General features: G+C 50.6%; 9 protein-coding genes across 9 annotated transcripts; 5 read left to right on the top strand and 4 right to left on the bottom strand.

Moving 5' to 3' along the window:
• Positions 1-63: 63 nt before the first annotated feature.
• Positions 64-1,884, bottom strand: BKA67DRAFT_653020 (uncharacterized protein; the record flags this gene model as incomplete). The annotated part of the gene is made up of 1 exon (XM_046106281.1): positions 64-1,884. The coding sequence occupies one exon, from the start codon at positions 1,882-1,884 to the stop codon at positions 64-66; it is 1,821 nt and encodes a 606-aa protein (XP_045963938.1).
• A 2,095-nt stretch (positions 1,885-3,979) lies between these two features.
• Positions 3,980-4,783, top strand: BKA67DRAFT_529939 (uncharacterized protein; the record flags this gene model as incomplete). The annotated part of the gene is made up of 2 exons (XM_046099158.1): positions 3,980-4,149; positions 4,213-4,783. 2 exons carry the CDS (start codon positions 3,980-3,982, stop codon positions 4,781-4,783), a joined length of 741 nt encoding a protein of 246 aa, XP_045963937.1.
• A 1,434-nt stretch (positions 4,784-6,217) lies between these two features.
• On the bottom strand, positions 6,218-8,515 carry BKA67DRAFT_545817 (uncharacterized protein). Its single transcript, XM_046101350.1, has 2 exons — positions 6,814-8,515; positions 6,218-6,757 (listed from the first exon to the last, which is right to left on the bottom strand). Exons 1-2 carry the CDS (start codon positions 8,101-8,103, stop codon positions 6,617-6,619), a joined length of 1,431 nt encoding a protein of 476 aa, XP_045963936.1. The 5' UTR covers positions 8,104-8,515; the 3' UTR covers positions 6,218-6,616.
• Positions 8,516-9,029: 514 nt separating this feature from the next.
• Positions 9,030-9,860, top strand: BKA67DRAFT_653017 (RNA polymerase Rpb5, C-terminal domain-containing protein; the record flags this gene model as incomplete). The annotated part of the gene is made up of 3 exons (XM_046106280.1): positions 9,030-9,122; positions 9,179-9,261; positions 9,335-9,860. The coding sequence occupies 3 exons, from the start codon at positions 9,030-9,032 to the stop codon at positions 9,858-9,860; spliced, it is 702 nt and encodes a 233-aa protein (XP_045963935.1).
• Positions 9,861-11,186: 1,326 nt separating this feature from the next.
• Positions 11,187-12,818, top strand: BKA67DRAFT_589629 (cytochrome P450; the record flags this gene model as incomplete). The annotated part of the gene is made up of 3 exons (XM_046104491.1): positions 11,187-11,365; positions 11,415-11,855; positions 11,921-12,818. 3 exons carry the CDS (start codon positions 11,187-11,189, stop codon positions 12,816-12,818), a joined length of 1,518 nt encoding a protein of 505 aa, XP_045963934.1.
• A 3,464-nt stretch (positions 12,819-16,282) lies between these two features.
• On the bottom strand, positions 16,283-17,922 carry BKA67DRAFT_653015 (uncharacterized protein; the record flags this gene model as incomplete). Its single annotated transcript, XM_046106279.1, has 2 exons — positions 16,283-17,501; positions 17,591-17,922. 2 exons carry the CDS (start codon positions 17,920-17,922, stop codon positions 16,283-16,285), a joined length of 1,551 nt encoding a protein of 516 aa, XP_045963933.1.
• A 335-nt stretch (positions 17,923-18,257) lies between these two features.
• Positions 18,258-19,631, top strand: BKA67DRAFT_666671 (uncharacterized protein; the record flags this gene model as incomplete). Its single annotated transcript, XM_046108595.1, has 4 exons — positions 18,258-18,324; positions 18,468-18,592; positions 18,650-19,060; positions 19,111-19,631. 4 exons carry the CDS (start codon positions 18,258-18,260, stop codon positions 19,129-19,131), a joined length of 624 nt encoding a protein of 207 aa, XP_045963932.1. The 3' UTR covers positions 19,132-19,631.
• A 2,139-nt stretch (positions 19,632-21,770) lies between these two features.
• On the bottom strand, positions 21,771-26,393 carry BKA67DRAFT_686281 (tubulin folding cofactor D C terminal-domain-containing protein). Its single transcript, XM_046109025.1, has 3 exons — positions 25,860-26,393; positions 22,960-25,808; positions 21,771-22,906 (listed from the first exon to the last, which is right to left on the bottom strand). The coding sequence occupies exons 1-3, from the start codon at positions 26,016-26,018 to the stop codon at positions 22,129-22,131; spliced, it is 3,786 nt and encodes a 1,261-aa protein (XP_045963931.1). The 5' UTR covers positions 26,019-26,393; the 3' UTR covers positions 21,771-22,128.
• On the top strand, positions 25,819-26,394 carry BKA67DRAFT_545804 (uncharacterized protein). The gene has a single exon (XM_046101349.1). It carries the CDS (start codon positions 26,097-26,099, stop codon positions 26,295-26,297), a length of 201 nt encoding a protein of 66 aa, XP_045963930.1. The 5' UTR covers positions 25,819-26,096; the 3' UTR covers positions 26,298-26,394.
• Positions 26,395-26,585: the final 191 nt, after the last annotated feature.

Below are 26,585 nucleotides of genomic sequence, written 5' to 3'. Positions count from 1 at the left end.
CATTATCATAAGTGTGATATACATATATGGTTACATGTGATTAGTACAGTGCTGTTGTTTGTATTACTCGTCGAGCAATCCCACCGTCCAATGTACAATGCGGTCCACGCCATGCCCATTGATAGCACTGACCGGAATGGCTGCGCAATCAAGCGTCCATGCGCCCTCGACGCCACTGGGGTGTGGTTCTCTGCCATCTGTTACAGCATCCAGATACTCCTTGAGCTTCTTATAGTTATCCTGCGTGTTCGACAAGTCACCCTTGGTGGCAATCACGTACCAGGGCTTCGCTGCAATGTGTAGTCCACCCTCGTCCAGCTCAGGCAGGTCTGGGAAGTCGGCCATCATCAGACTCCCACTTGAGCCAAAGTAGTCATTCTGCGAACGATTTACCCCGGCATCGCCTTCCCAATCAATTCGGCCCTCGGCCTCACGGGCCTGGTGTGTCTCCTCGCGCATCCGGGCATACATGCCTACCTCTCGCCACAAGGCTTTGAGGGCAGTTACTGCGTCGCTCTTGGCTAGGTCTACCACGAAGGCCAACACGCCTGCCCTCTCGACATGTCTCAGGAACTCCATACCTAGCCCCTTGTCCATATGGGCGCCCTCAATCAATCCCGGAATGTCCGCCACTGTGAACCTGGTTCTGGGTGGCGGCCCGGCGCCGATCTGACCGGGTTGGTTTATGACCACATTGCCGAATTGTGCATCATTGATGACGGCGTGAGGTTGCTTCGGCTGCCGCTTCGGTAGTGTAAAGCTGCGCCGCCCCTTGTGGTTGTCGAGCACCACCGTGCCGATGTTTGGTTGTAATGTCGTGAAGGCCCAATTGCCGACACGCGCACGCGAGTTGGTGAGCGCACGAAGGAGGGTAGACTTTCCTGCGTTGGGAAGCCCGACGAAACCAACGTCGGCGAGGAGCTTTAACTCGAGCTCTAGTTGCATGGAAACGGCCTTCTCACCGCGTGTAGCAAAAAGAGGCCTCGGCCGATCCTTGGAGACGAAATGTGGGTTTCCGAGCCCGCCTACACCACCCGCGGCCAGCAAGATGGGACGAGGAGTGGCCTGCGAGAGGTCGAGATGGATCGGGCCGGGGGGTTGATGATACAGCCGCTCCCTCCTAGGTAGGCGAGGCAGCGTCATGTTGCGGCGCTCCGAAGTCGAAATTCCCGGATACAATATGAATTTGTCCAAGTTTGGATTATCGGGACGCTCCATGTCGGCCGTGGCTGTCTCCGGATCCTCGCCTCCCTCTTCAGCAGCAAGTTGAGCAGCACGAAACTTTCGCTCGAACTCTCGCTCCTTGTCTCTCGCGGCCTTGAAAGCAATATTCTCCTCGACCACCGGGTCTACTCTTTGCACCTCCCTCACCACCGTGCCCACAGGCACCTGTATCACATAGTCTTCTCCCCTCTGACCTGCCCTGCTGCTTCCCTGGCCGGTCTTGCCCCGTGCCGCGCGGACCATGCGCGAGCGCGCAAGCTTGTGTAGTGACGTTTCGCGATGAACAGCTTGAATGTATATGTTGCCTCCATGGCCACCGTCACCGCCGTTGGCGGGCCCGTCGGATAAGAAGGCCTCCCTTAAAAAGGAGATGCAGCCGTGACCACCGCCACCGGCATGTATGGTAATCTTAGCCTTATCGGCGAACGATGAGATGGCATAATCGTCGGGAGTCGGGTTTAGGCGTGAGTGCGGCAGGTCTGCACTTGAGCCCGAGGGAGACGTGGCTTCGTTGAGCTCATCTGACGTTGGCGACTCTGGGGACGGTGCGTGGAGGGTTGTGACGCTCGATCGGGTCAGACGAGCTGCGGTTTGGCGAAATAGAGAAGGGTAGAGGAAAGAGAGGAAGAGCCCCGAACTAGAGGCGCACCTCGGTGGCATCGTGAGGTGAGGTATGACTGAAGCTATGGTGTTCGCATTGGCCCTATGTAAGTTGACTTGGAACACCGCAGAGGGGATCTTTCACTTGGAGAACGATCGCATATGTCCACAGCCCATACAGCTTTCCAGTACGAACTTCTCCAGACTAAATTTCCCAGCCTAGATAAGATAAGAGTTAATCAACGGGAGGGGTGAGATTATCACAAGCCGGAGTGCCAACTAGCCACCATTATGAGCATACAAAGGTTCTCCAGAGAGCGACAGCAGCTTTCAGACACCGCTCCATCATCATCTCAAGAAGCCTCCGTATACTATGTCTTGCAATGAATGCATTGAAAGGTTATTAAAAAAAAAAATCGTGGTTATTTGCAGCTCCCAAAGCGAGCTGCCGAGGACTTTGGGTATGTACCTGCAGCTACTGAAAGGTTGTGGTTAATGACAACGGCAAGGATTTCGGGCTCCACATTGTGGCCGGCTTGGGACGGAAGAACCGCCGCTCATCGGCCCCTCATTTCTAGCTCCAGAGCCGGACACAGATTTTCTCAAGTCGAGCAGCTCTCTTCCTGACACCCAATTCGTGGGAAACACAGCTTGAACATGTTGATTTATATCATCAATTATTTTGGAACAGTGGTATCTAGCCTGTGATCCATCAAAACAAAACGCATGCACGTTCGCAGCCATCAAGTGCTTATTCACGTTTGTCTATGCTTGCCAGCTGGACTTGCAGGTCATGCATAATACACATGACTTGCGGCCGAAGATCTCGAGGAGCGGTGAACATGGTTGAAGCGAACTCCAGACAAGACCGAGCACTTTGTGTTCCAGACATGCCAGCCTGTCAGCAAACCCGCTCGCTTATTTGTGCGGCTCCTTTCGACGGCCAGCTGCAACACGCTTGCTTGAGTATAGTCTCAAATTGTGCGTCCAAGTGGACTGGTCCAATTCTCTCTTCCCCTCTTGCCTTTGCTCTTGTCTCGAGACTTTCGTCGTCTCTGTCTCTCTGTAGTCTTCACGACCATCATCTCATCTTCTGAGATAACTTCCCTATGGTCCAGCTCCTTCCTGTTCCTCCGGGTCTCCCGATCTCAGCCGGCAACGTCGACTATCCCTTTCTCTGTCCATTCGCCTTTCAGTAATTAGTTCGTGGGGCAACATCATCAGGCGGGTCTACCTTCACTCGATTGGGCTACTGGGGCAGACTGCATACATATTAGTAGCTTCCATCCATTCGAGCCACGACACAACGCAATACATCTGTCGGCTCTGTGGCCAAACGTGGAAGAATCGGCAGCTTATGCTTTTCCTGCTGCACTTCCCTCGCTAAACGCGAATGCCATCGGGCGCCGCTGGGCAGAAGCACTTCCACCTGACGGCATTCGACTTAACTTTGTACTCTTGGATACTCCTGTGTCGTGCTATCTCCGGGACTATCAATTGGCCTTGTGGAACCCCGGTGCTGCGCAAGTCTGCAAAGAGTGGCACTCCAGCCTTTCGATCACCATTTCCGACCACCACACAAAGATCCACCTGCATCTCCCGTCCTCTTTCTCTCTCTCTCTCTCTCTCTTCCCCCCCGGCTCTCAGCCGCCTTCTGGTGTCCTCCCCAAAATCCCCCACACTCTACTGAACCACGACTACTACCTGATACCCGTCCTATCGAGCCATAGAGAGCTCTCCTTCCACCTCATTTGTTGTTTTGTCAACTACGCGGCACTCCACGGGGCGGTCTGTTCTGCTGCTGCATGAAGAATAGTGAGCTAACCACCTGTCGGTTTTACTATTCACCCAATTCTTTCCCGCAAACACGCAGTCTGCTGCATCTATCCCATCCTGCTACTGCTGCTTCTTGTCAGTGGTGCTGCGTTGTTGCTTGACCTTCATCTTCTTAAGTTAGGTCAGTCTTCATGCCACTCAACCTTGTCTTCCTTTCTCTTCCGGTTCTTGTCCCAACACCATGAGACCCTCCTGGGTCACGTAGAAACCACATTGTACAATAGTTCGCATGTACACATAGTCCATACTCTCCCATGTCCTTCTTTGCCCCTCGTCGTCGTCGTCGATCCACTACCGTCTCCGGCACACCCTCGCTAAGATGTATTCTAGGGAATACAAATCTCGGAAGTCCATTGTCAGAATGGACCCGGACTGTGCTATATGCCATGCCCCAGCCACCGTCCAATGCGACTGCGAGGCTAAAGGCCTTGAGGTTGCTGTTCGTCAGGCTGAATCAAAGATGATGCAATCTATGTATAACGATATACGGTATGGTTGCGCACCACCCGCCGTTATTCTTCTTTAGGATTCCTTAACTTACTATATTGAAAGCACCTGGGTGCGAGCTCATGCTCAAGATTATATTCTCGAGTACTTCAGACTTCTCACAGAACGTCGAAAATCTCAGCACCAGGCTCACCTAGATCGTATGACGCAGCATGCATACCACTACTACCATGCGCCGCCACATCCCGCTGAATTTCAACAAGCTCAAGCAGCTTTGAAGCGTGGCATTGATGAAGACTGGCAGGCTAGCGTCCAACGGTACCCGGAGGTATTGGAGTATTTTTACAGCTTGGTTGATTTCTCGCTACCTCCTGATGACGAGAGTGTTGTCAAGGACCCACCTTTGAGTGCTCTCGAAGGATCTCGTAAGGCGAGCCGGAGAAGCATACCGGGACCCCTAGCGAGTGATGCTTTCCATGAGCGCGAGAGACCTTCACCACTGGTCCGAGGGCGAACACCACCAGCCATTGAAAGACGCGGCGGCCGTACAACGGCACCGCCAATGAGCGGTCTGGGTCCTCATCCACCACCGCCTGGCTCGAGAAGGTCAGCGGCTTGGGGACCTCCTCCTCCTCCTCCTGCTGGAAGCTATTATGGAGGCAGGCCTCCATATTGACTTGGGCCGCTGTGGGAGGTACCATCCGAGGCGTCCGAATCGGAAATCTTCGACGAGGACTCCCGCAGCATGAGTTCATCGCTGTCCAGCAGCCCGGGCATTCCCGAACCCTATTTCGAACAACACTACGCTGGCGATTACCGAGGTCATTTTGAGATCGAAGAGGACGAATATCCCCGCCGCCCGCGATCCAGACCTAGCCATGCAAGAGGCTTTGCCTCTTACAATTACTGAGTCACGTTACTCATCTCCGTTGCGCGCAACAATGCTCAAGACACCATACCATTTCGATTAAGTGTAATATTGGACCACAGAACGTATTTTCGCCAATGATACTCGACGACAAAAATTATTGACTTAATTTTTATTCCTTTATTTTTGATTTTTATGGAGGTCACGTGTGACAAAATGATCATTGATTTAGGTTGCATAGGAACCGGCGAGTTGAGAGACTTTCTACTTTTTATTGCATAGCAGAAATAGCATTTCTCCTGCAATTAGATCCACTCTGAGAATGAGCTGGACAGTTCGGAGACGAGGGGGAAGCAGGGGTTTTTTTTTTTTACTATCACTTTTTCCCTCCAAGAGTTCGGCATAAGTTGTCGGACAGAGGACTTAGGACAAGATGAATTTTTGATCCGCTGTGAGGCACTGGTCGATCGACCATCGCAGACATGATTGATAAGTGGTAAATTAGCTTGGTGGGCCCATCTCAGTACCATGTAGATAAATAGTCACAGATCTGACTTCTGAGGCACGATGAACATATAGCAATGCCCTGCATTCAAGATCCATAACTGGTGATGTTCCTAAATGTATCTCTCCCAACGTCCATGGCAATAGAGTTGTTATGCGAGAGCCCTTGTGACCTCGGAAGGATGCCACCTTCTCCCCAAAGCTGCAGGATAAGCAATAATACACAACATCTCTCCAGTCATGCTAGCGCGGGGTGACGATCTATCTTAGATAGGGTATGCATGTGCGTACATAGTATGATACCGGCCCAATGCAGTGATACCTGACAAGCCCTGATAGGAGAAGGCGGACACGTCACGTCACGTCGTCGAGGTCACGCGGTCGTGCTCGGCACAGCTTAAAACGCGTCGAGGTCGATGCGGCATCTATTGGTCGGGCTCGAACAATGATGCAATAGAAAGCGTCTTGCTGGAGCGGTTGCCAGATAAAGTCAAGCAGGTCATCAGCCGTCGAATGCTCGTCGCCTTGTCGGTTGTGCATAGATATTGGACGGCTTCATAGGGCCGGGGAGTGGGGTTTACCCGACATGTAAATGATGTGCTCGGAAGCAATTGAGGAACAGTACGCATGTCCATAGAGCACCAATCTATGGCATGCCATGGTAGTGATTGAGCGTCGTGGACGAATATGCAAGATCAATGTGATGACTCTAAAAAAAAACGATACTGCAATCAAATGTTATGAACGTAAGCCGCCGCAAAACTTTTGTGTATTTCCTACTTCCTGCTATATGACTTAAGGCTATGCCGGAAACGATGACACCTACGCTCGATGAAATGCCATTTCTTCCTCCCTAAACCAGAACCTAGGCTAAGAAAACAATCATGACTATAGGGAGAAAGGCGAAACAAGGAAGATACACTAGCATGCAGAAGCCTGAGAAGCCCTGCGGCTGACACACCGAGAGGGGTTCGATGTCGATTAGACGGTGATTACTGTAGGGCCTGTTTTGGAAGGCGAGGGAGGGAGAGGAACGTCCACAGGTGCAATGTACATTGCAGGGAGAGGTGGAAATGGGTCGAGGGTATCTTCAGGTATTTTTACAGGAGCACCCCCACCAGATTTGGAGCCGGAACTCTACTCCGACTTCTCTTCCAATGAAGTGTCCTTGACGCCGGCAGCAGCCTCGTCGACATTCTTGTCGCCATTGGCGCCGTTGGCCTCGGCAGCCTCCTCAGCCTCGAGGCGCTCAATCTCCTTCTTGGCCTTCTCGACGTTCTGAATATTTGGTTAGTTGGAAGCTCAAAAAAGCAGACTTGACACTGTTGACTTACGCGCTGGGTCTGGGCGGCTTGGTCCTCCTTCCAGGTGTTGAGCTTCTTCTTGATCTCGTCAACGGCAGCGGGCACGTCCTCGGACTTCATGGGCGGCGCAATGCCAAGGGAGGAGCAGTCGTCGATGACCGAGGGCGGGCAGTTGAAGCCAGTGCTCTTGGACTCGGCGGGAGCATTGGTCTTCTTGCCCTTCTTGCCCTTGGACTTTGGCGCAATGAAGAATTCGTCATCATCCTTCTTGGCGACCTTCATGCCCTTGAAGCCACTGTCGTCGACCTTGCGAGCAGCCTCGGCACCAAGACCCTTGTTGGCGAGGAGGGGAGCCTTCTCGGCAGCGTGGTTGGAGGGATCGAAGTAGTGCAGCAGGCCGGTGGCGCGGCGGATCTCCTCAAGGTAGGCAGGGTCGCTGGCCTCTTGGAGGATCTTTTGGGCACGCTCCATCTTCTTCTCCTTGTCGTAGCGCTCACGCTCGGCCTTTTGTCGCTCACGAGCACGGGCACGTGCCTCGGCCTCGTGGGCCTTGTTGGCCCGGACACCGGCGAAGTGGTCGTCCTTGATCTTCTTGATGGCGGCCCACGACTCCTGCTGTTGGGTGTACAGCTTGCTTCTCTCGTCACGCAGGGCGTTGAGGTTCTTGTAGACGTCGTCCTGCTCGGCCTTGATCTGGTCGAGCTCGGACTGGAGCGAGTTGTAGCGGTCGCTCAGGGCCTTCTGCTCGGGGTCTTCCATGCTGTCCTTGATCTCCTTGATCTTGGCCTTGAGGTCATCGATGCCCTTCTGGGAGTTGTCGAAGCCGGCAAAGTTCTTGCGCTGCTTCTTCAAGTTGGAGATCTCGGTCAGGGCCTTCTTCTCGTCGACGAGCTTCATCATGCCAGTGTTGACCTGGGACTCGAGGCTGGCGATCTCGCGGTCGACGTCCTCGACGCTCTTGAAGTTGACCTTGCCACGAGCGGTCTTCTGCTCGGCGATGCGAGACTTGAGCTGCTCGTCGAGGCGCTTCAGCTGGTCAAGCTTGGTGTTGCGTGCATTCTTGCCGGCGCCCTGCTTGTTGCGGATCTCGTTGACCTCGGCGATCAGCTCGGCTCTGCGCTTCTGGGTAGGGCTCTGCTCGTCCTTGTTCTTGTTGGGCTGGGCGAGATCGAGCTTGGACTTGATGGCGTTGAACTTGTCCATGTTGGCCTTGTGCGTCTTCTCGGCCTCGGCCAATTGCTTCTTGTAAGCGTCCTCATCAGGCTTGGCTGGCCTCTTGTCAGTGGCCGAGGCGGCGGGGGGAGTAGCGACGTCAGCCATGGTGAAGAGTGGGTGTGGGAGAGGTGGCTTTGGGGAGTATATGAGAGGTCAGAAGGAGGTGTGTGGGGATCTAGATCTAGAATGAATACGGCAAGGAGGGTGAGGTGGTAATCAATTGAATGATACCAGCGAAGCCTCTGATGTTTAGTATGTGTTCCGCAGAAGCCAGGAGCAAAAAGAGCGACCTCTGTAAGTACGAAAGGAGGAATGGGAGCTATGATCGGCGGAGCGAATAAAGTCTAGTTTATACCTAGACAAGCCCGTGGGACAGGGGACTGGCCAGATCTTTTTTATTATTATTAAATTTTTTATTATTTTTTTTGCTTCGCAGCCGACCGAGAGACAAGACACACCCGAGAGACGTTAAAGGGAAGGCACCAGACAAAAGCAGGACCCTTCAAAACACCCCCAACTCAGGTTAGCTTGAATTGCGCGCAGGGGGGGGCTTCTTTTTTAAGCCAATTGCAATCCGCCTTTCCGACTCAATTTTCCGGACTCAATTTTCTGAGCATCTGAGGTAATTACAGTAGGAACTCGGAACTTACCTAAGCAGGCAGGTGAGCACGGGCCATATCGGTCAAAGTTTTGTGTTGCGCCCGGCATCCGTGCCTTGTCTGCGGTACCTCGCTGCCTCTCTGCCTCAGTGCCTTCTGCCTCCGTGCCTCCTGCCTCTGTGCCTCGCGTTGCCTTGCCCGCTAGGTTATACTAGGTTAGCTTGGTTCAGTTTGCGGTCGCTGGTGTGAATCTTTTTTTGAAAGCTCCCCATCCAAATCCGAGTCTCATTTGTTCGAAAGTCCAAGGCTGAGGCTGCATTCCTTGCGACACCTCACCCACCCTCGCCGCCAAAACTTGACTGACCCGCACCCCTCGACGCAGGTTCCTACACAACTTAGTTCCGGCGAGCTTGCATACCAACACCGGCCACAATGGAGGACGACGGACAGCGCGAGGCTCATGAGAGAGGCATCACCAGGACTTGGCGAGCATGGAGGACGGCACACGAGATGGTAGCCGATAGGGTCAGTCGCCCACCCCTCCGTCTGCTTCACTGGGAGCCCTGCTAACATGCCTCAAGGGATACGAGCTTGGCGAACATGAAATCAACATGTCTCTTGACACCTTCAGGACCAAGTTCGTCAACGAAGAGGGTGGTCTAGCGTGCGTCCACTTCCAACCATTGCACACTAACCAAGTCACTCTGTGGCACCTTGGGCTGACCCCCTAGTCACAGTCGTTCCCTACTCAAATTCTCTGCGCGACCCGGCGAGGAACTGACCCGCCGCTCCATTCCTCCTGCTACGCCCGCCAACCCCGAGCCCAAGCCCACGGCCGGCACCATCTACGTCGAATTCCTCGACGACAACACCCTGGGCACGGAGCAGATGCGTCGCTTCGGCAAGTGGTGCGCCGACAACCACCACACCAACGGTATCATCATCTCCAATGTCGCCGTCTCGAGCGCCGCCAAGAAGGAGATTCCCAAGTTCAAGGACTGGACCGCCATCGAGTGGTTCTTGGAAGACGACCTGCTGATCAACATCACCCACCACGACCTCGTGCCCCGCCACGTCGTCCTCTCCCGGGAGGAGAAGACAGCATTGCTCAAGCGCTACCGTCTGAAGGAGACTCAGCTTCCTCGTATCCTGATGCGAGATCCCGTCGCCAAGTACTATGGCATGACGCGAGGCCAGGTGGTCAAGATCATTCGAAAGAGTGAAACCGCCGGTCGATACGCCAGTTACAGGTTGTGCGTATGAGGTAGCATGACCTTGGAGCAAGGCTGGAGACGAAGTGTAACATCATTTCGAGTTGGCGTATTTATGCATTGGCAATTGGGCTGGGCTGGCGTTATTGGAATGGACGGTCTTGCGGCTTTCGCTAGCCTTCTCTCGAGATACCTGAAAAGAAGAGAAAAGCATTTGTGTTGTCTGAACATGACACCTAAACCTGGGAGATCATTGTGCGGCAGTTGTTGGAGGCGCAATCTGGCACATTCGTGGAAGAATCGGTGACAATGTTGATGTTGCTCACTGTTAGGACCCAGTGCTCCCCAGCCCCCGAACTCGGGCCATGTCTATGATCCGCGGTGTCCTGCTTACTTGACATGTGAAGAGGCTTGGACCTCGACCTACACCTGGGAGCATTACTTGGGGGGCGATTAATATCGACACAGATCTTCGCGGAGGATCTGGTATACAATGTCACATCTCGAAGCTTACATCCACCGGATCCAATCAGCTACCTCGTACTATGCGCATTCACCGTCTCTGTCGTACTGCGCTGTGCCGTAGGACTCCAATGTTTTGACGAGTACAACATGAGTTAATTGACTGTCTACTTTATAAAATAGAGGCAACAAGTATCCTGTGGGGTATAGGTACACCATGGGAAGAGCATACATGTGGTGGGCGGTTTACAACCTCTTATAGTCTCATCTGGCCTGGTGGGTTCCATTGGTATAATAGACAGGTCTCATTCCTTTCGCATTCATTGCAAATGATCCGTCCTTTGGCACTGAAGGTTGTTCAGACGTACTCCTCGTATGTACCCAGTACTAACGATAGGTTGATGCTGCCCTGCATAGGATTGCAATACCCCTCTCAAGATATGGGTGATGTTCCCTGATAGCAATACAATGTCTACTTGAAATCAAACGTATTTGGAGAGTTTCTGCAGGCACCTTTTCTTCCGTTCAGACAACAGAATTCAGCAGGGTCGCACTCTTAGGCCAAACACTCGGATCTGGAGGTAGATACCGCCCCGCAGGTGTGCGGAAAGAACTGTATGAAATCCGCCCTCGCCCATTGGCGGTGCGGCGGTTCAATGAGAGTTGCCATAAAAATTGGCCCCTATTTCTCATTATATATACCATGCTGACGTCCCGATCCTTCGGGCGAGTTGAAGCCACCATTTGCTAACGTGATCGGCCGCTAGCGCCTGATCCTTGGCATATATATATACGGTACCTTGGCTATTGCTACTAACGACGCAAGAAATGCATTACAAAAATTGGCTTGCCCCTTTCAAAGCAGCCATAGGATCCAGGCTTTTATGTGCAAATAGAGCACTGCACGTACTTCAGAATGCTGTGGGCATTCGTATACGCCGCGGGAGGGCTTGTCCTCGCGCTGTACGCCGCGGATTTCCTCATCAGTTTTACTTACGATGCACGCGAGCCTCAAAAGATACCATCGAGGATCCCCCTGGTCGGGCACTTGATCGGTATAATCGGAAATGGCACGAGTTACTACAGTGAAATCAGGTCTGCCATCCCCTAACTGTTATAAGCTCATCCTCTAAATTGGAACCAGCAAAACCATTGATGCCGAGATTTATACCCTCGGCGTTCTCAACCACAAGCTTTATGTTTGTAATTCGAACCGTCTAATGCCTTTCATTTCAAAGAGCTCCAAGACCCTGTCTTTCAAGCCGTTCATACAGACATCAACAAAAACACATTGCGGTGCAAATGACGACACATACCGCATTCATGGTGATGGTGAGTTCTTGGATAAAATCTCTCATGCGATGAGACAGAGCCTCGCACCAGGAGCACATCTCGATCACCAGAATATGGGTATGGGAAACCGTGTAATGGTCGATGTTGACGCGCTACTCGCCGAGGAGGGGGGACGGCCCAGAGAGATCCATCTGCTGGAGTGGGCTCGACACGCCGTCGTGCAGGCCTCAAGCTCCGGGATTTACGGGGAAACTCATCCCTTCACCGACCCTGAGGTAGAGAAGGCTTACTGGTATGTGTACTCTTGGCCACCTCTATATTGCCTCATGCTCAAACAAGTACTGAAAACCTGCGCAGGAAATGGCAAGACTACATGATAATGCACGTCGCCGGGCTCGACATAACTGGCGCAGGCTATGCCGCGAGGAACAAGTGTTCTGATGCCATTCGCGAATTGATAAAGACCCTCCCAGAAGAGGCTGCGTTGATTGCAAAGGAGCGTGTACGGGTGTTCCGGGAGGGTGGAATTTCGGAGGATGAGTTATCGAAAATAGAGGCCGGATTTTTCGTTGCGATATTCGCAAACACCAGCCCAACTCTGTTCTGGACCATATGGGAACTCTTCTCGCGGAATGACCTGCTTGAGGAGGTGAGAGAGGAGGTCAGCGCACAAGCTGTCACTGGGTCGACCGAGGAGGGCTTCGAGCTCGATATTGCAGCGCTGAAGCACAGGTGTCCACTGCTCCTATCCGTATACCAAGAAACCCAACGCACGAGACATGTCCATGCCAACATCCGAAAGGTTCAGCAAGACACCCTGCTGGATGGGAGATATCTTCTCAAAGCTGGTAACTTTCTTACGATGCCTGGCGCACCTATCCATCAAGACGAGAAGATATGGGGTAACTCGGTGTCCCAATTCGATCCCTACCGGTTTGCGGGCAGGAAAGACAACTCCAGTGCTCCTCCTCCCAGCGCATTTCTTGCTTGGGGCGCCCCACCACATTTGTGCCCTGCTAGACAATTCGCCGCAACAGAAATTCTTATCATCGTCGCACTACTGGCCATGCGCTGCGATCTTCGCCCGGCCAACGGGTCCTGGGATACCCCCGCGGTGAACAAGGCGGATATGGCCACGGTCCTAAACCCCAAAAAGGATGTCAAGATGGAGGCTATCCCGCGCGACCAGTGGAGAGGGAAGTGGTCTTTGAAGATGAGCGAGAGTACAGGACGCATCTCTCTCGCTTCGGGATAACAGGGGCTGTTCAAGATATGGTCAGATTGATAAGTTAAGCGCCTTCACAAGGTCTGATGTCTGAGAAAGGTGAGCAAACATAATACAGAGTAAGATACAGCGTGAATATATATGCTTGTAATGAAGCCAACCACGTCCAACACAATAGAAAATTTCTGGTCAACGTGATCATCAGGCTCTGTTCGAACAAGCTAATAGCTTGTGCAATCAAGCTCCAATGGGAGTGCCTAGTGTCCGTGGTGATAGTTGGGAAGATTCCACAAGCAACGTCGTCAGACAGCAACAACGCGCTCAAATCAAAAGTGACTAGGTACTATAAGGCAGTCGTTGCCACGTCCATGGGCCGTTTCGAACCGTTTGGCCAAAGCTTTTATAACGAGTATTGCTTGCTTTCCAGGGAACTTCGTTCCGGGGCTTTGGTACTGTAGTCAGGTCGTATTGCTTTTGAAGGTACCACCAATATTCTCCATATCACGCAGGTGTGTTGTCAAATGATGAGTTCCACGGTGTTCCACATCACGGTAGAATACGTCCGCAACTCTTGGTGCTCGGGGAACTATAATTTCCTATTGATTACCCAGTTCCTTGGTTATCGGCATGAAAAACGATTGAATACCCTACGACTCTGACTTGGTGCACAGTTATAGATTGCGTTGTAACCACGGCCTATACGGTCTCGGAGCAGGATAAAAGACGCGGAACCTCGGATAAATAAGACCTTGAGCAAATTTATCTCAAAGTTGAGTCTTGAAAAGGGTGTGGGTTTCTTGACGAGCAGGAGGATATACAAGACTTTGATTAGTCCGTCCACGGAGGGGTCATGCTACTTCACTCTTGTCTCGTAGATTCCTTAGGCTCACAGCTTGTTGAACATTAACCGTTGGCTCCAAGCCACTCATGATGGAGCTCATTCTACAGGCCATTTAAATTTAGCGAGGATCGACAAACACTAAGAAGAGCGGGCATCAAGGTAAATCATGCAGTCGTCACCTTTATAGAGAAGTTGTCATAGCATGAAGTGACGTTCCCTTATATCGTTAATATTAATCAAGTGTTAGGTGATTTGATGTTAAATATTAATTGTCAGGGGTTATTTTATCATGGCGTTAGACAGATAAAAATGGACAGTGTTAACGTTAACATGAAAGTGAAATAGCCTCTTCCATAAAAAGCTTACAACCTTAACGGTTGCTCATGGGCAGAAGATGAGAGCGATGCCGGGTTGGGGAGCACCTAAGGAAAGGGTGTAGTATTGTGGATTTTGTGTTGGCATGAGGAAACGAATGTGCCTGGGTTATCATCTTACCATTATCGACATCTACAAACTAATTGCCACGTTATGTAGCGTATATAAGTGGGAACCAACAAAACCTGTAAAAGACGTAACAACCTGCTCATCAATAACATTTCCACTAGGTCAAGATCAGTTGATCAAATTACGACTGTAAATGTAGGAACGCGAGGCTCGTGTACCAAGAAGATATGCCCATGGGCATTTCGCCTCGTGTCCACAACTAATTACCACGAACTAAAATGGCATGTTACCTTCCTGTCTAAGCGGGCATACAGAAGACCAGAGGAGCTTGACATTTCGATGTCCGCATTATGACCAGATGATAGGGATTTGCACACTAATAATCAAGGCCTTTTTACAATATCGTAACCCTGCTGCTATGCGATCTGTATATCCAAGGCTTTGCTAATCCCTCGAGGTCTCAGATGTATACTAGTCCCAACTTCGTGTCATTTGTCGACCCTCCTTGCTTTTCCCTGTTCTACTGCCAAACCCGATGCTGAAGCATCGAATCCGATTAAACTCAATCCTTGTAACATATCTTTGTCTTTGAAAACGCAGGTTGACACCTCAAACATGATGCTGCGGAGGATGACAAAGCTACCTCCGCTGGCCAGATCCGCGAATCTCCGTGGGAGCGATCCACTTATAGCGACGATATTGCCGTATTAGCAGAGATTGGCTCGATTGCATCAAGGTATCCAACTCTCACTCCACTTACCATCTTGCAGCGGGCCCCGGTGAAATAGCATGACCGTTCATGTTTGCCATATGCACAACACGCCGGATCCTGTAGGCCGAACGGCGATCGTCCGTTTCAGGGATGACCTACAATACGTAAAACCAACATCACTTTAAACGCGCAGCAAAGGATACCTACGCTCGTGGATTGTTTGTACTGCATACGCGGGAGCCACGTGGACCCAGCCGACGACCACGGATGTTCATATCATCTCATTCGCCGAATCGTTTTCGTTTCGTCCACTGTGTAAGTTAACGCAGGTACGGCAAACCCCAGGCTCCCGGTAGCCACTCATGCCGCACCTAGCAGAACAAGCACCCACCCAATGACTCCATCAACGTTAACCAAGTCAACGCTAATGTAGTGTAAGTATAAGAGGCTCAAAGACCTCCTACTGTCATTTGCTATAGCCACCTCTTATTGTCCCATCGGAATTAGCTTAAACGATTGGCAATGTCAGCGCCAGCGCCATCGTAACAAAATAAACTAAGAAGAGGAAAATTGCTGTCATTTTGTTGATAATTCTTTTTCTTCTAGGCCACAGTTTCCAGGAGTCACGTTAGTTAACATGTGGCATGAGTAAGCTTACTCATGTTGAGCAGAACGTTTGACCTCGATGTCATACGCAGGTTCGATATACTCGTGAGGAGTGTCAGATAAGAGCCGGCGTAGTTTTGCACACTGATAAATTCTAAGCATATCTTCAATATTCAACTACAGGTATACAATATGCGTGGGAGTGGGTTGCCACGTCCTGTAAAGCATGAAATTCTTATTACCAAACAATTGAGGTACCATTTTCGAGATCAGGTGTGCACCGAAATTTTCTGTAGTAATGTGGTATATTATAGTAGTACTCTAGCGTGATCAAAACGCTCAATGGGGGCCTTCGTGCCCCGGGGGTATATAGTAGCTAAAACAGCAAAGAATCGCCTCAAACACACCGGGAGGGGAGGAAACCCCCCATCCTCATCATCATCATCACCAAGGCCGTTATAGTAGACTGGCTCGCTTGTTTGAACGTAGCGTCATTCCAGGAATGCATGAGCCAAGTCCATAGACCTCCACTCTATTCTGTATCAATACCCGGTCTTTGCCATACAAACAACCCTAAGACGGTCATTATTATGAGCAAGGGTGGGCCCGTATACGGATGTAAACCAACAGACAGCGCCGCCGTCGGTGATCTGAAGCCTCTGAACCGACGACCTTGCATGGCCTGCCCATTAAATAATGTAAAGAGTACAGCAACCCCAACGCAAAATTTGGCCCTTCGATACTTCGCGTTTGTAATATTGTACACATCATTTGAAGGACTCTCGCATAAAGTCGTAAATCTCATGATACATCGTGTTTGTATGGTATGATATGTCATTCGTTAGTTTAAAAAAAAAAAGAAGAAAAAAAAGGATAATTTCCATGGTTAAATTATCGTAGCAAGCCGCCTGGGTCCATGAGTTCGAGCTCCGCTTGATTCCGGAAATCTTGAGCATATGCAGGGCCGCGGCGCAAATGAGACATGGATTGTAACTCGGTAGTCCTGGGACTGATTTCAGGGCTGGACCTTGTTTGTCTCGGAGTGGATGGACTCAAAAGATTGCCAATATCTTGTAGCAATGCTTGTGAGCCCCGCCTTAAGCCGTTGGAAGAAGCTGGTATCGTGGGAGTTGGTATATTGTGTGGCGAGAGGGTGCTGAACGGCGAAACGGGCGAAAGAGGGTCAACACTGGAGGTAAAGCTGTCGCGCCACTGCGTTTGCTGATCTTCTTCCAACAACCCCCCAACATCAAAGAAGGAGACTCTCCGAGGTGTTATTTCCGTATTAGTTCGGGAAGTCTCCTGATCTGGGGCAAGTAAGGAGTCATCACTATGTTCGGCATGGCTCCTGTTACGTTTAGGAAACTCCCAGTTCCGCATGTGGTCGGGCATTTTGGCTAATGGAGCCGGCGTATACTGAGGTGTGGTATCACGGCCCCGACCGTATTTGTTACGCAGCTCCCGATCAGCCGATAATCCTAAACTGCGAATCAGATCATCGTCACTTCCCCAGTGCCGCATGGTTGGTCGTCGACGGGAGGCCACGGTCGATAAGTCAACGGACTCGCCGGTAATGGAGCCATATCTGAACTTTGCTTTCTTCACGCCGCGATCCCTCATGAATGATCCCAGAACCAGCGCATTCGCAGCGGTGGTGGCAAACAACAGTTCAACTGATGCAAGCAAAGATCGGATTTGTTGGTTTCCGCTTTGCCAAATAATATGAGGCACACGATATGCAGTCGTGCCAACAACTCCCAAGCTCAGCGAAAACAAGAGTGTGAGTTGGACTTTTCTCTTAAAAGTCATACGGCTTTTGAGAATGATGGCGACTGGGAATATCACGAGCATTGAATCCGTAACAATGTTACAAGCTGCCATAGTCAGGAGTTGAACAAAGCCTTGGCGGCACTGTCCGCCAGGATCAGGCAAAACCTGATAGTAATTCTGGAATGGTCGGCATTCCACCAGATCGGAGACAACAACGCCGAGGAAAGTAATGGCGAGAGTGCATCTGATGATAAGCAGCATGAAATCGTAGGATTGTTTCCAGGAGGTGCTTGTTAGCCGCTTGAAGAATTCGAGAACGGCACTCTTCAGGATCCAAAGCCTGGTTGAATCGATGTTAGTATTTGGTCCCGCCACATCAGAATCACATTGAAAGTTGAGCCCAACTTGAACGGATGAGGCGGCACTTACGTTGCTGCATAGAGCACCCGAGTTGCGAGTACTAACCCACTGCCGATTGATCTCCTCCGTAACTCTTCGACACTTAGATTGTCTGGTAACTGGGCGTTGTTTGTTCCGAAAAGAAAGACGACGTGCAAGCAAGCCATACGTGCGAAAAGTGGTATCAGGGCGAGTGCTGCAGTCTTGTCCTCCCTGAATAGCATTTCTGATCGTATGAAGCGGCCGGCAACACGGAAAAGTATGATGGTCGCGCAAAATAGTGTGATCCACCAACAAACCATAAGGCTCGGCTTGTCGTCCTGAAAACTGTGCAGCCGTGGCGGATCTGAGTAGAGCGACATATCGCACACGCTCAGTCCTGGCCTCGCCCGTCGGCCTCCGTGGAGGGGACGAGCGTGTAGCGGAAGGTTGTTACCAGATACTGAGCGCTCGCAGATGGTCATAGACGATGTGGCGATAATATGTTGGTTGAGGCGCGCCGATACATGTCTTGACTGAAAATGTGAGTTGATAAAGACAATGTTGGTGGTTTCCGTTTTAGAACCCTCTTGCGACTCGAGGACAAAGGGTTCTTGTTATGACGTTTAACAAGTGGTCTGTGATGAGCTACTAGTGGGCGGTTCCCTGTGCAGGACCGTTGCATGAACAAAGCGCCCCCGTACTATGCCCAGTGACTATGCGATCAGATCAAAATAGTCGTGATAGCAGGCAGTATACTTGGTATGGTGGTCTTGGCCAGAAAGGTGAGTCGTCGTTGTCGTCGTTGCCGTCCGTGTTATTACACGCCCAGTTATTGCCACAGGTGACATAAGGTGTGAAGTCGTAGTAATAATGAACAAACGGGGAGGGACAGGCAGGGCATGGATAGGGTAATATTAGATCTAAGCGTCGAGGTACAATGGCGAGAAGGTGGGTGCGCGGGCAATCTGGATGGTGGGCAGGGTGGGTGTGACGGTGCACAATCTCGACCCTGGTTGCGCTCACATGGAGAAAAGATTCCAATATCTTACAGTACGTACACAGCTGAGTGAAGCTAGGTGCCCGCTGATAGACTGAGACAGGGTTCAGGGCCGTCCGATCCTTTGGGAAACCGGCTATTCGCTCAAGTGCAAAGAGCGGTATCTTTTGGCTTCGGCACCAGTTGCAGCTGCGGTGGGCTTGGTGCTTGGCTATCTCTACCCAAGCCTACTTCAGTGGGCCGCACCAATGTCACCAGGGGCGCCAGACCTGAACATCCTGAACTCTTATGGTCTTCGTTTGGATGAATTGGTGTGTCTGACCACTCCAAGACCTTGGATGGCGCCAGTCCCCGTTGAGTGGAGCAACACAACGGGCAGGGCAATTCACTCGGGAAAGGGCTCACACACTCAGGCTTGCAGCAGGACCAAAGAGCGATGCACGAGCGCCACAGCAGGGCAGGGGTGGCGTCTTGCGAATCGACAGCCCATCAATTTCGCGGTGCAGGCTACCGTCGACACCGTAAGCGAATACTCGAGCGAATGACAGTCATTGCTGCTAAACCCATACAGGATCCGACTTCGTGGGATTAAGAGATACATATGGAGGTTGGTCATTTGTCTAGTGCATATGTCTAGCGCTGCAAGGCGATAGATAAGAGGATGCCATGATTTTGTGTTGGGTGCCTGGGTGCCTGCCGTCAATAACATCCCTAAGAAATCCTGAGCTGAACAGTCTTGATTCTCTCGGCCTCGTTGTAGCGCGACGATAACTGACGTTGTATCATCCGAGTTACCACAAACTGCGGCGCTTGCTCTCAAAGCGGTGTCAAGCGAACTGGAGCCCGCCATAAACCAAGCCGGGACGGAGATGAGGCTACAAAGACGCGGTAGATATCGGCAAAGCCCGCTCGCTTGTGGCTGACTTGAGGTCTGCCTAGCTGCTAGGTTTGTCTGCCTTTAAACTCTCAGTCCAGCTCGAGATGGCGCATGCGACGGTGCTTAACGACAGCGTCGTCGTAAGATCGTCGTTGAGTCGTGAATGATCTGGACTCCTTATCACTGGGCTTAGATCGGTTTCTTTCACTAGTTCCCGAGTGCACGTGTACCCTCACCGTTCCAGGGCGCTTTTTGGATATTCATCAAGCCGTGTATTTGTTGCCTCCGGTCACCAACAAAAATAATAAAAATTTCCGGGACAAGACGCAGTCTGCCTATTCCTGGCAGCACCACATCCTTTCTGACGTGGCACAAGGACCTTTCGCACCCCGCATATGGTAATAGCTGGGCGCGATAATTACTGTACTGCAAAATTCGAACAGAGACAGGCGCAGGCTATGTACAAATATTCTGGCTAAGGTATTTTAGCGCTGCCTGCCGATAACGACATAATAACAAGCCGCAAACGCTACGCTGAATAGCGTTTGCTCTTGCTGATCTAGGCCCCGAACTTGAGTTGGACCCTTCAAGTTTATGCCCATCGTGACCCTTCTGATCGGACCCGAGGAACAGGACATCCAGCTCATATTGTGGAGGACAGGGAAAATTGCAAGGATATCTGTTACTGGCCAAGCCGGCACAATTCACAAGTTGCGGGGGGGGGCTCACGCAACGGCCTTGGACTCGGCGAGACACCTCAATCCAAATCATGCTTTTCTCAAATCAGATTGGAGAATTGTTTACGCAAGAAACATGTTGACACCTCAAATACACCACCAAAGCACACAATACCCCACGGTTGTAAGTAAGTAAGTAAGTAAGTAAGTAAGTAAGTAAGTAAGTAAGTAAGTAAGTAAGTAAGCAAGTAAGTAAGTCGAAAGTTCCCAAAATGGCATCGCGCTTCGGTTTCTGTCGACAACCTCTTTTGTAGGGATGTTTCGTCAGGTGAAAGATGGGGGTCGTTCGACGTTATCTTTTGAGAACTGCCCAACCGAGAATTCTTGGGGTAAAAAGCTAGGGATGAGGCGTACATAGCGCCTTGTGATAGGCGAAGCACATGCAGTCTGAACTGCAATCATGACTGTCAAGCCATACAATTGGTAACGGTGTTTTCTTCAGTCTTACCGTCGCACAACATACTACGTCCGGAAATCCTTGAGGGTGCCATCGCTTGTCGCTGATCCAAGTCACACTGCATGTCCATGTCGAGACTGGCAACTCTCGTTCTGCTCCGCCCTTGGTACTGGTAGTCAGAAATCTTATCCATGCTCACTCACAAACATTATACTGCAACTAGCTTTACTACGCCTATACAGAGGGCGCGGCCTGACTAGGTAATTCACACTCAACAAGCAATTTACACGGCGGTAACGGCCAGGTTGGCCGGACGCAGAACACAGTACTCAGCCGTATCTATAGACCAGAAATACTATTTTTCATCCCAATCCAGTCTGTATACTATCTGTATCCCTGATAAGAAGCAATGCAACATTATTTATCTCCATCTACACCACTGACACAGCTCATCCTTCATGATGCCTATGCAGGTAGCTCAAATCTTTGCACTGCTCATCCAGCACTATACTCTATCTGGCGGCCAGGCCGCAAAGCGCACCCTGGTCAAAAGGACCGTTCCAACTTACAGCCCGTGTTACCAATTCAGCGGCCCTGAGCACGAGCGCAATCGCTAGGTCAGACATGTGAGCGCGTCGGAGCCCCTGCCATGTTTCCACATCTCTCTCACAAGGAGTGCTCTCTCTTAAAACGATTGCGGCTGTTCCTTGCTTGCTTTGCCGAGCGCATCAGACCCATTCCTTGCCATGTGGCACGCGAGACCGAGCTCAATACTACCGTTGCTGATCGATAGGGGAGCATAGCCGAATTGCTTGGCAAAGGCTGGGTGATCCCCCACACGCTTACTATTTTGCTACTGCGGAATGAGAAAGACAGTGCACTATTAGTACTCAGAATGGTCGAAAACTACTACTTCCTTCGCGCGCACGCGATGGCTCGGTTATATGTGAACACAGGGTGGCTCGCCATTGTCTATCGTCGATTGCCGGTTGATACGCTGTCTGCGAAGTCACCGTGCTTCTTGCTCAGTCGATGATCTCGTGATTGTCCACGTCTCCAAGCATGAGCCACATCTCATCTCTGTAATTGCCTAGGCATGGCACTCATTCGGGCCGCAGATCAGGGTTTTCCAGCATTCAACGGTAATTTCACGGGATGACTTTCCCACCAGTACCCTAGAAATGCCAACATGCTCATACGCAGAACTTCCACAGCCAAATGTCTACAATCCGCATTCAAGCTGCATCTTTACAATCTATGAATTGGTCACTGAAGCCCCACGTTGCGACCGATTCGTGGTAAACCTAGACTAGTGGGGACCAGGCCGTAGCGCAATCTCACGGCAATGCGATATACTTCCGTAGCTCGAGATCGCCAGTGCCATATTGAATGTTGCTATATGATCATCCGATGCATCTGACACGGGCAGTTGTAACAATTATTGATGGTCGTCTGAGTTAGAGGGACATCCAATCCCATTGAGGCAGAGCGGCCGAGATCTACATAATTTGGAATCTTAATACTATGCAGCCCGCACACTGCAGACGGGAGTGTTTGGGGATAGGATTTCCTTTTCGACTAATTGAACCCCAAGTTCTCCACCAGCGTCTTTATGGCCATTTTGTCAGCCTGACCCCAATCGACGCTCAATAATCCGGCTTGCACATGTTGATTATGTGATTCGTCTGATGTTTCTGGTGAGACTGAGCTTGACAGCAATCCCCACAGTTCATCGATAGCAAGGGTCTTCACTCGGGGCCAAGGATGGCTCAAGAGGGCACCTAACCTGCGTCTTGACTCCGCGATACCCTCCTTCCTCTTCAGTTCTAGGTCAGACGTCACACCAGTGTCAGTCTTGACTTCAACTTCGTCTACCGTTGTGGATGCTATGCCGCCGTACACCTTGACACACGCTTCCAGCTTGCGCACATTTCCTGTCTTGTACCCGGCCTTCTGTGTCAAGAGACAGAGTTGACGTAGACTGACTTCCCTGCATTGCTGAAAGCTTCCGATATGAAATAGGTACGCTATCAGTTCTAAAGTAGGCACGATGACTCTGTCTTGGCCTTGGTAGATCTTGAGGTTGTGGATCAGCGACATGCAGATCTTGGCCAAGTTATCGCTAGAAGCCTTGCAAACCTCCGCGATTGCGGCACGGCTAGCGATGACAAGATCTTCGTTGCCAGTATCTGCTGATGTTGCCAGACCAGCCAATAGGCTGGAGACGCATTCAAACTCGCTCAACGGCCAACTACCTGCAACGTTTTGTAGAAGGTGACTAGCATTGCACAGATCGAACAGCTGAACGAAATATACGCGTGAGGAGAATGATACTCCTTTTAGTATATCGCTTTCCCTGTTACTAAGTTAGCCCAGATCTCGTTATTTGTGTGAATAGTCGGAACAAACCTTGCTGCCAGCAATAGTGTCAATGCAGCCTGGGCTTCAACACGAACTCGATCCAATTTCTCAGCTGCCAGGCGAAGCACTTTGGGAAACAGCCCGAGGATCTCGTTCTTGCTCTGGCTTGTGCACCCCTCCAAGCAGGACTCCCATAGTGTCCGAGTAGCCTTAATAGCTTCTAGGCGCACATGTGAACCAATGTCTCCTCGGGCATTAGTAGTATAGTCATCGAGTCCTGCTGAAATGATGGGAACAAAATCTAGCACTTGGTACCGGAGCATGTCTCTGCCAACGAGGCTGCGAATAATCGCCACGTGAGTCTCAATCTCGCCGTCTAACGCCCAACGAACTCGGAAAGCTTCAGGGATTTTGAGAAGTGTTCGCTTATCCTCTGAAAGCAGTGCTGATATATGGTATGCCTGAGTAAGAGCAAAATAGATGCCGTCTCCATGTTTTTGTCGAGAGGTTTTCGGATCGCTGATAATATCAATCCATCTCTGAATGATACGTGGCCGTTCTTCAGGTGGTGAGAAAAGAAGCAATATTGTAGAAGCTGGTGCGGCTGCGTCGATAACTTCAGCATCGCTTCTATTTAGCCATGCGAAAACAGCTGCAGAAAGGACGGCAACGACCCTCTGAATATTGGTGTTTTCGAGTAAAGTACTTCCATCAAGGAATGATTTGATAGGTAAGAGTTTGGTCGACATTTGACTATCAACAGTAACGGTTCTGCCTGTCTGGATAAGATCCTGAGTCAGTTTCGCGGACATTGAAGTATGCCCAGTCATCAAACCGAGCAATAATATAGGAAAAGATGATGTGACTAGCCTAGCTGAAGCCTCTGCAATCAGCTCAGGCTTGCGGTATGTTGTCAAGGTGCATTCTTCCAGAACTTTCACGAGGGCGTCCAAAAGTCTGGATATCGAAGCACGTTCCAACGACTTCTGCGATAAACCATCTCGGACAAGCTCGGGGAGTATATCAAAGGTTGCAGCCAGACTTAACAATAGACCATGCCGTTCTTCAACTTGACGTGTCTGTAGTAGCCTAATCCTGTTGAGCAAAAGCTCTGTGGCCTGATTGAAGTGATCCAGAGGATCTGATGTAATGTTGCTTGTTACTGCTGTGAGCAGCCCAAAAGTAGTACCAGCAACTCTGCGAGCCATTGCATCTGCATCGCCAATACCTCGCCAGCTCAGAAGAGCTTCCCGAAGTCCAACCCCATATATTGTGGAAAGACGAGTCGCTTGTAGAGCGACGTCATGGATTGCTCTTGAACGCAGCGCAACAGCATGGTAATCGGCTGTCTGGACAACAGCAATGCCTTCGCTGACGATATCAGGGTGTCTTCCAATCAGCTCTTGTAGAGCGGCCGATGAGCCTCGTCGGATGTTTCCAGCGGGGTCAAGAGAAGCAGCAATCACGAGCTCGGTAGCCAGAGTTTGGATAACTGATGCAGAAGGAAATGCTGAATGAATAACATTCCCTACTCGAGTAGGAACTTGCAAGAGCTCCTCCGTGGTATAGCGCCGGGCCACAGCCCAAATACCAAAACATGCCGCATCCCTGACATTGGTGCCGAAGGAACCGCCCGCGGTTCCTCGCTTCTCAAACGACAGACCCATTATTAAAGCATGGATAATATCTGAGAGGGTTTCTGGGGGCGGCGAACGTCGGTAGAGCAGATGAGAAAGTGTCAACATGAGACCATGCCACTCCAATGCGTCGACAGCTGTAAGATCGCGAATGCGTCCTGTGGACCCGGGAAGCTGAGACTTCACCCATAATACGTTCCGGTTCAAAGACTCCAAGACTGCCTCAACTACTTGTAGCGCCATATCAGACTCGAGCTTCAATGTAATCATGCTGAGAGCTTTGCTGGCTGCAAATCTGACAGGAGTATCATTATCCGCCAAGCTTTCGAGTAAATAGCCGATGGATGTCTCTACCATCTCGGTGTCTTCCCTTGATGGCTCTGTCTTGCGGAGAACTAAAATAATCACCGACCTCACTACCTTGATCATCATCTTACGCGCAAGAGCTGAACCCTTGATGATCTCGAAGAGTTCATTTTCCTCCGATGACACCTTCTGAACAGCGTAGAATATGGAAGCCAGGTGTGGGTTCATTATAGATGTGTCGGCTGAAGACCTTAGGATACCAGCAAGTAGAGCGAGGCTTCCGATATAGTGATATGGTGTCTCGGCGATATTATCTTTCGTGATGTGCAGAGTGGAAAGGGCCCAGTGTACTAGTGCCTGCAAGATACCAATTTCTTGCATGTCACGTCGCATAGCCAATCGGACGAGTAGAGCTTTGGCGCCATCTCGTTCTTTACCTGGCGAAGCAAGATATTTGATTGCAAGTGGTATGACACGTAATGTGATCCCCGGGACTCGGGATGGCCATTGAAATCCAGGTATATCAGGTGGTTCGGCTTCATCAATATCTCCCGAAGATATCGTTGAAAGATCAAAAGGTGCGAAGAAGAGTTGAGACAGCCATAACAGGATAACGTATCTCTCATGCCATGTCCATAGTTCTGTTGTACTTCCGTCACGCGATGCACTGGTTCGGCGATCCGCATCTTCTATGGCATACAAGAGGGGTTCGAGGTACTTAGTTTCAACGCTCAAGAACCTCACGACCACCTTTTCACCTCTGATCTTGCAGAAGGTGTAGATGATTCGGGATATTGCATTGGATAGCGGAGTTAGTAATTGAGATCGAAGGGATAGAGACTTCGTCCTGTGGCGGTTTCGAATTTGCTCTAGATATGCTTCCGCTAGAATAGGGAGGTATTTGGGGAGATGCGGATCCAGTAACTGAGGGAGCTCCTGAAATGGCTCCAAAACCTGTGATATTCTCAGTCTTAGCAACTCAATGTTCACTTTGTGCTATCTTACCTGAGTCACGAGTCTGAGGGTCTCCTTTTCCCTCACTCGCGTACGCAATTGACCATTCGGCTTTCGCAAGAAAGGTCCTAGGGAGCTGTCAAAGTCGGCAATGAGATCAGCGGAGTACCGCTGGATCACAATATCACGATCCAATTCTGACTCATCCATTGCGACAGACTTAAACCCTCTTCTTGAAATGCAGCTGCAAGGACCAGTTGAGGTCGTTTTTGGCTCCTTGGGCGACAAATGACCACTGCCCCGTTGTTTCTTGGTTCCACCGGAGATTTTCAGGCAGCGCTTTTCCGGCCTGCAACAGTCTTTTCCTTCTCACTCTTCATCGACAACGCCTTATCATTCGCAATGCTATATCGAAGGGTTTCTTTCTGCATGTCAATGACGGGCTACCGAATAATTATAACACTCTTGGTGGTTGGAAAATTGTTGTGAGTATCCCGTTGCGCGATACCAAGCTGGGCCCAGGAGAGTCCCATTAGTTGCATAAACTCGTTATTTGAGGAATGCCATTAGACTTGAGGCGTCGACAATAGCTGTACATTATTGAGCAGGCTCCTACTTCAGTCTTTTGTCGGTTTTAAATAGATGACTTGGTATGCTTTCCCCTCCCCTACTCTCTCTTTTTATCTTTGGATTTGCGTTGGACTTGACGTTGGACTGGTAAGTGCCGGTTTGAAATACTCTGCCGCCTTTCGTGTTTGGAGTTCATACTTAATTATC

Source organism: Truncatella angustata, assembly GCF_020726525.1.
Source record: "Truncatella angustata strain MPI-SDFR-AT-0073 chromosome Unknown BKA67scaffold_1, whole genome shotgun sequence".
Taxonomy (NCBI): Eukaryota; Fungi; Ascomycota; class Sordariomycetes; order Amphisphaeriales; family Sporocadaceae; genus Truncatella; species Truncatella angustata.
The sequence above is the reverse complement of the archived record's forward strand: the minus strand, read 5'-3'. Positions and strand labels throughout refer to the sequence as shown.

Bases quoted from the DNA above. Each gene is read 5' to 3' on its own strand.
- BKA67DRAFT_545804 (XM_046101349.1), top strand. From the start codon at position 26,097: ATGACCACTGCCCCGTTGTTTCTTGGTTCCACCGGAGATTTTCAGGCA.
- BKA67DRAFT_545817 (XM_046101350.1), bottom strand. From the start codon at position 8,103: ATGGCTGACGTCGCTACTCCCCCCGCCGCCTCGGCCACTGACAAGAGG. The intron at 6,758-6,813 runs GTAAGTCAACAG...CCAAATATTCAG, and splicing joins AAGCCGCCCAGACCCAGCGC to AACGTCGAGAAGGCCAAGAA.
- BKA67DRAFT_686281 (XM_046109025.1), bottom strand. From the start codon at position 26,018: ATGGATGAGTCAGAATTGGATCGTGATATTGTGATCCAGCGGTACTCC. The intron at 25,809-25,859 runs GTAAGATAGCAC...AGAATATCACAG, and splicing joins CCCTCAGACTCGTGACTCAG to GTTTTGGAGCCATTTCAGGA. The intron at 22,907-22,959 runs GTTTGTTCCGAC...ACTTAGTAACAG, and splicing joins ACACTATTGCTGGCAGCAAG to GGAAAGCGATATACTAAAAG.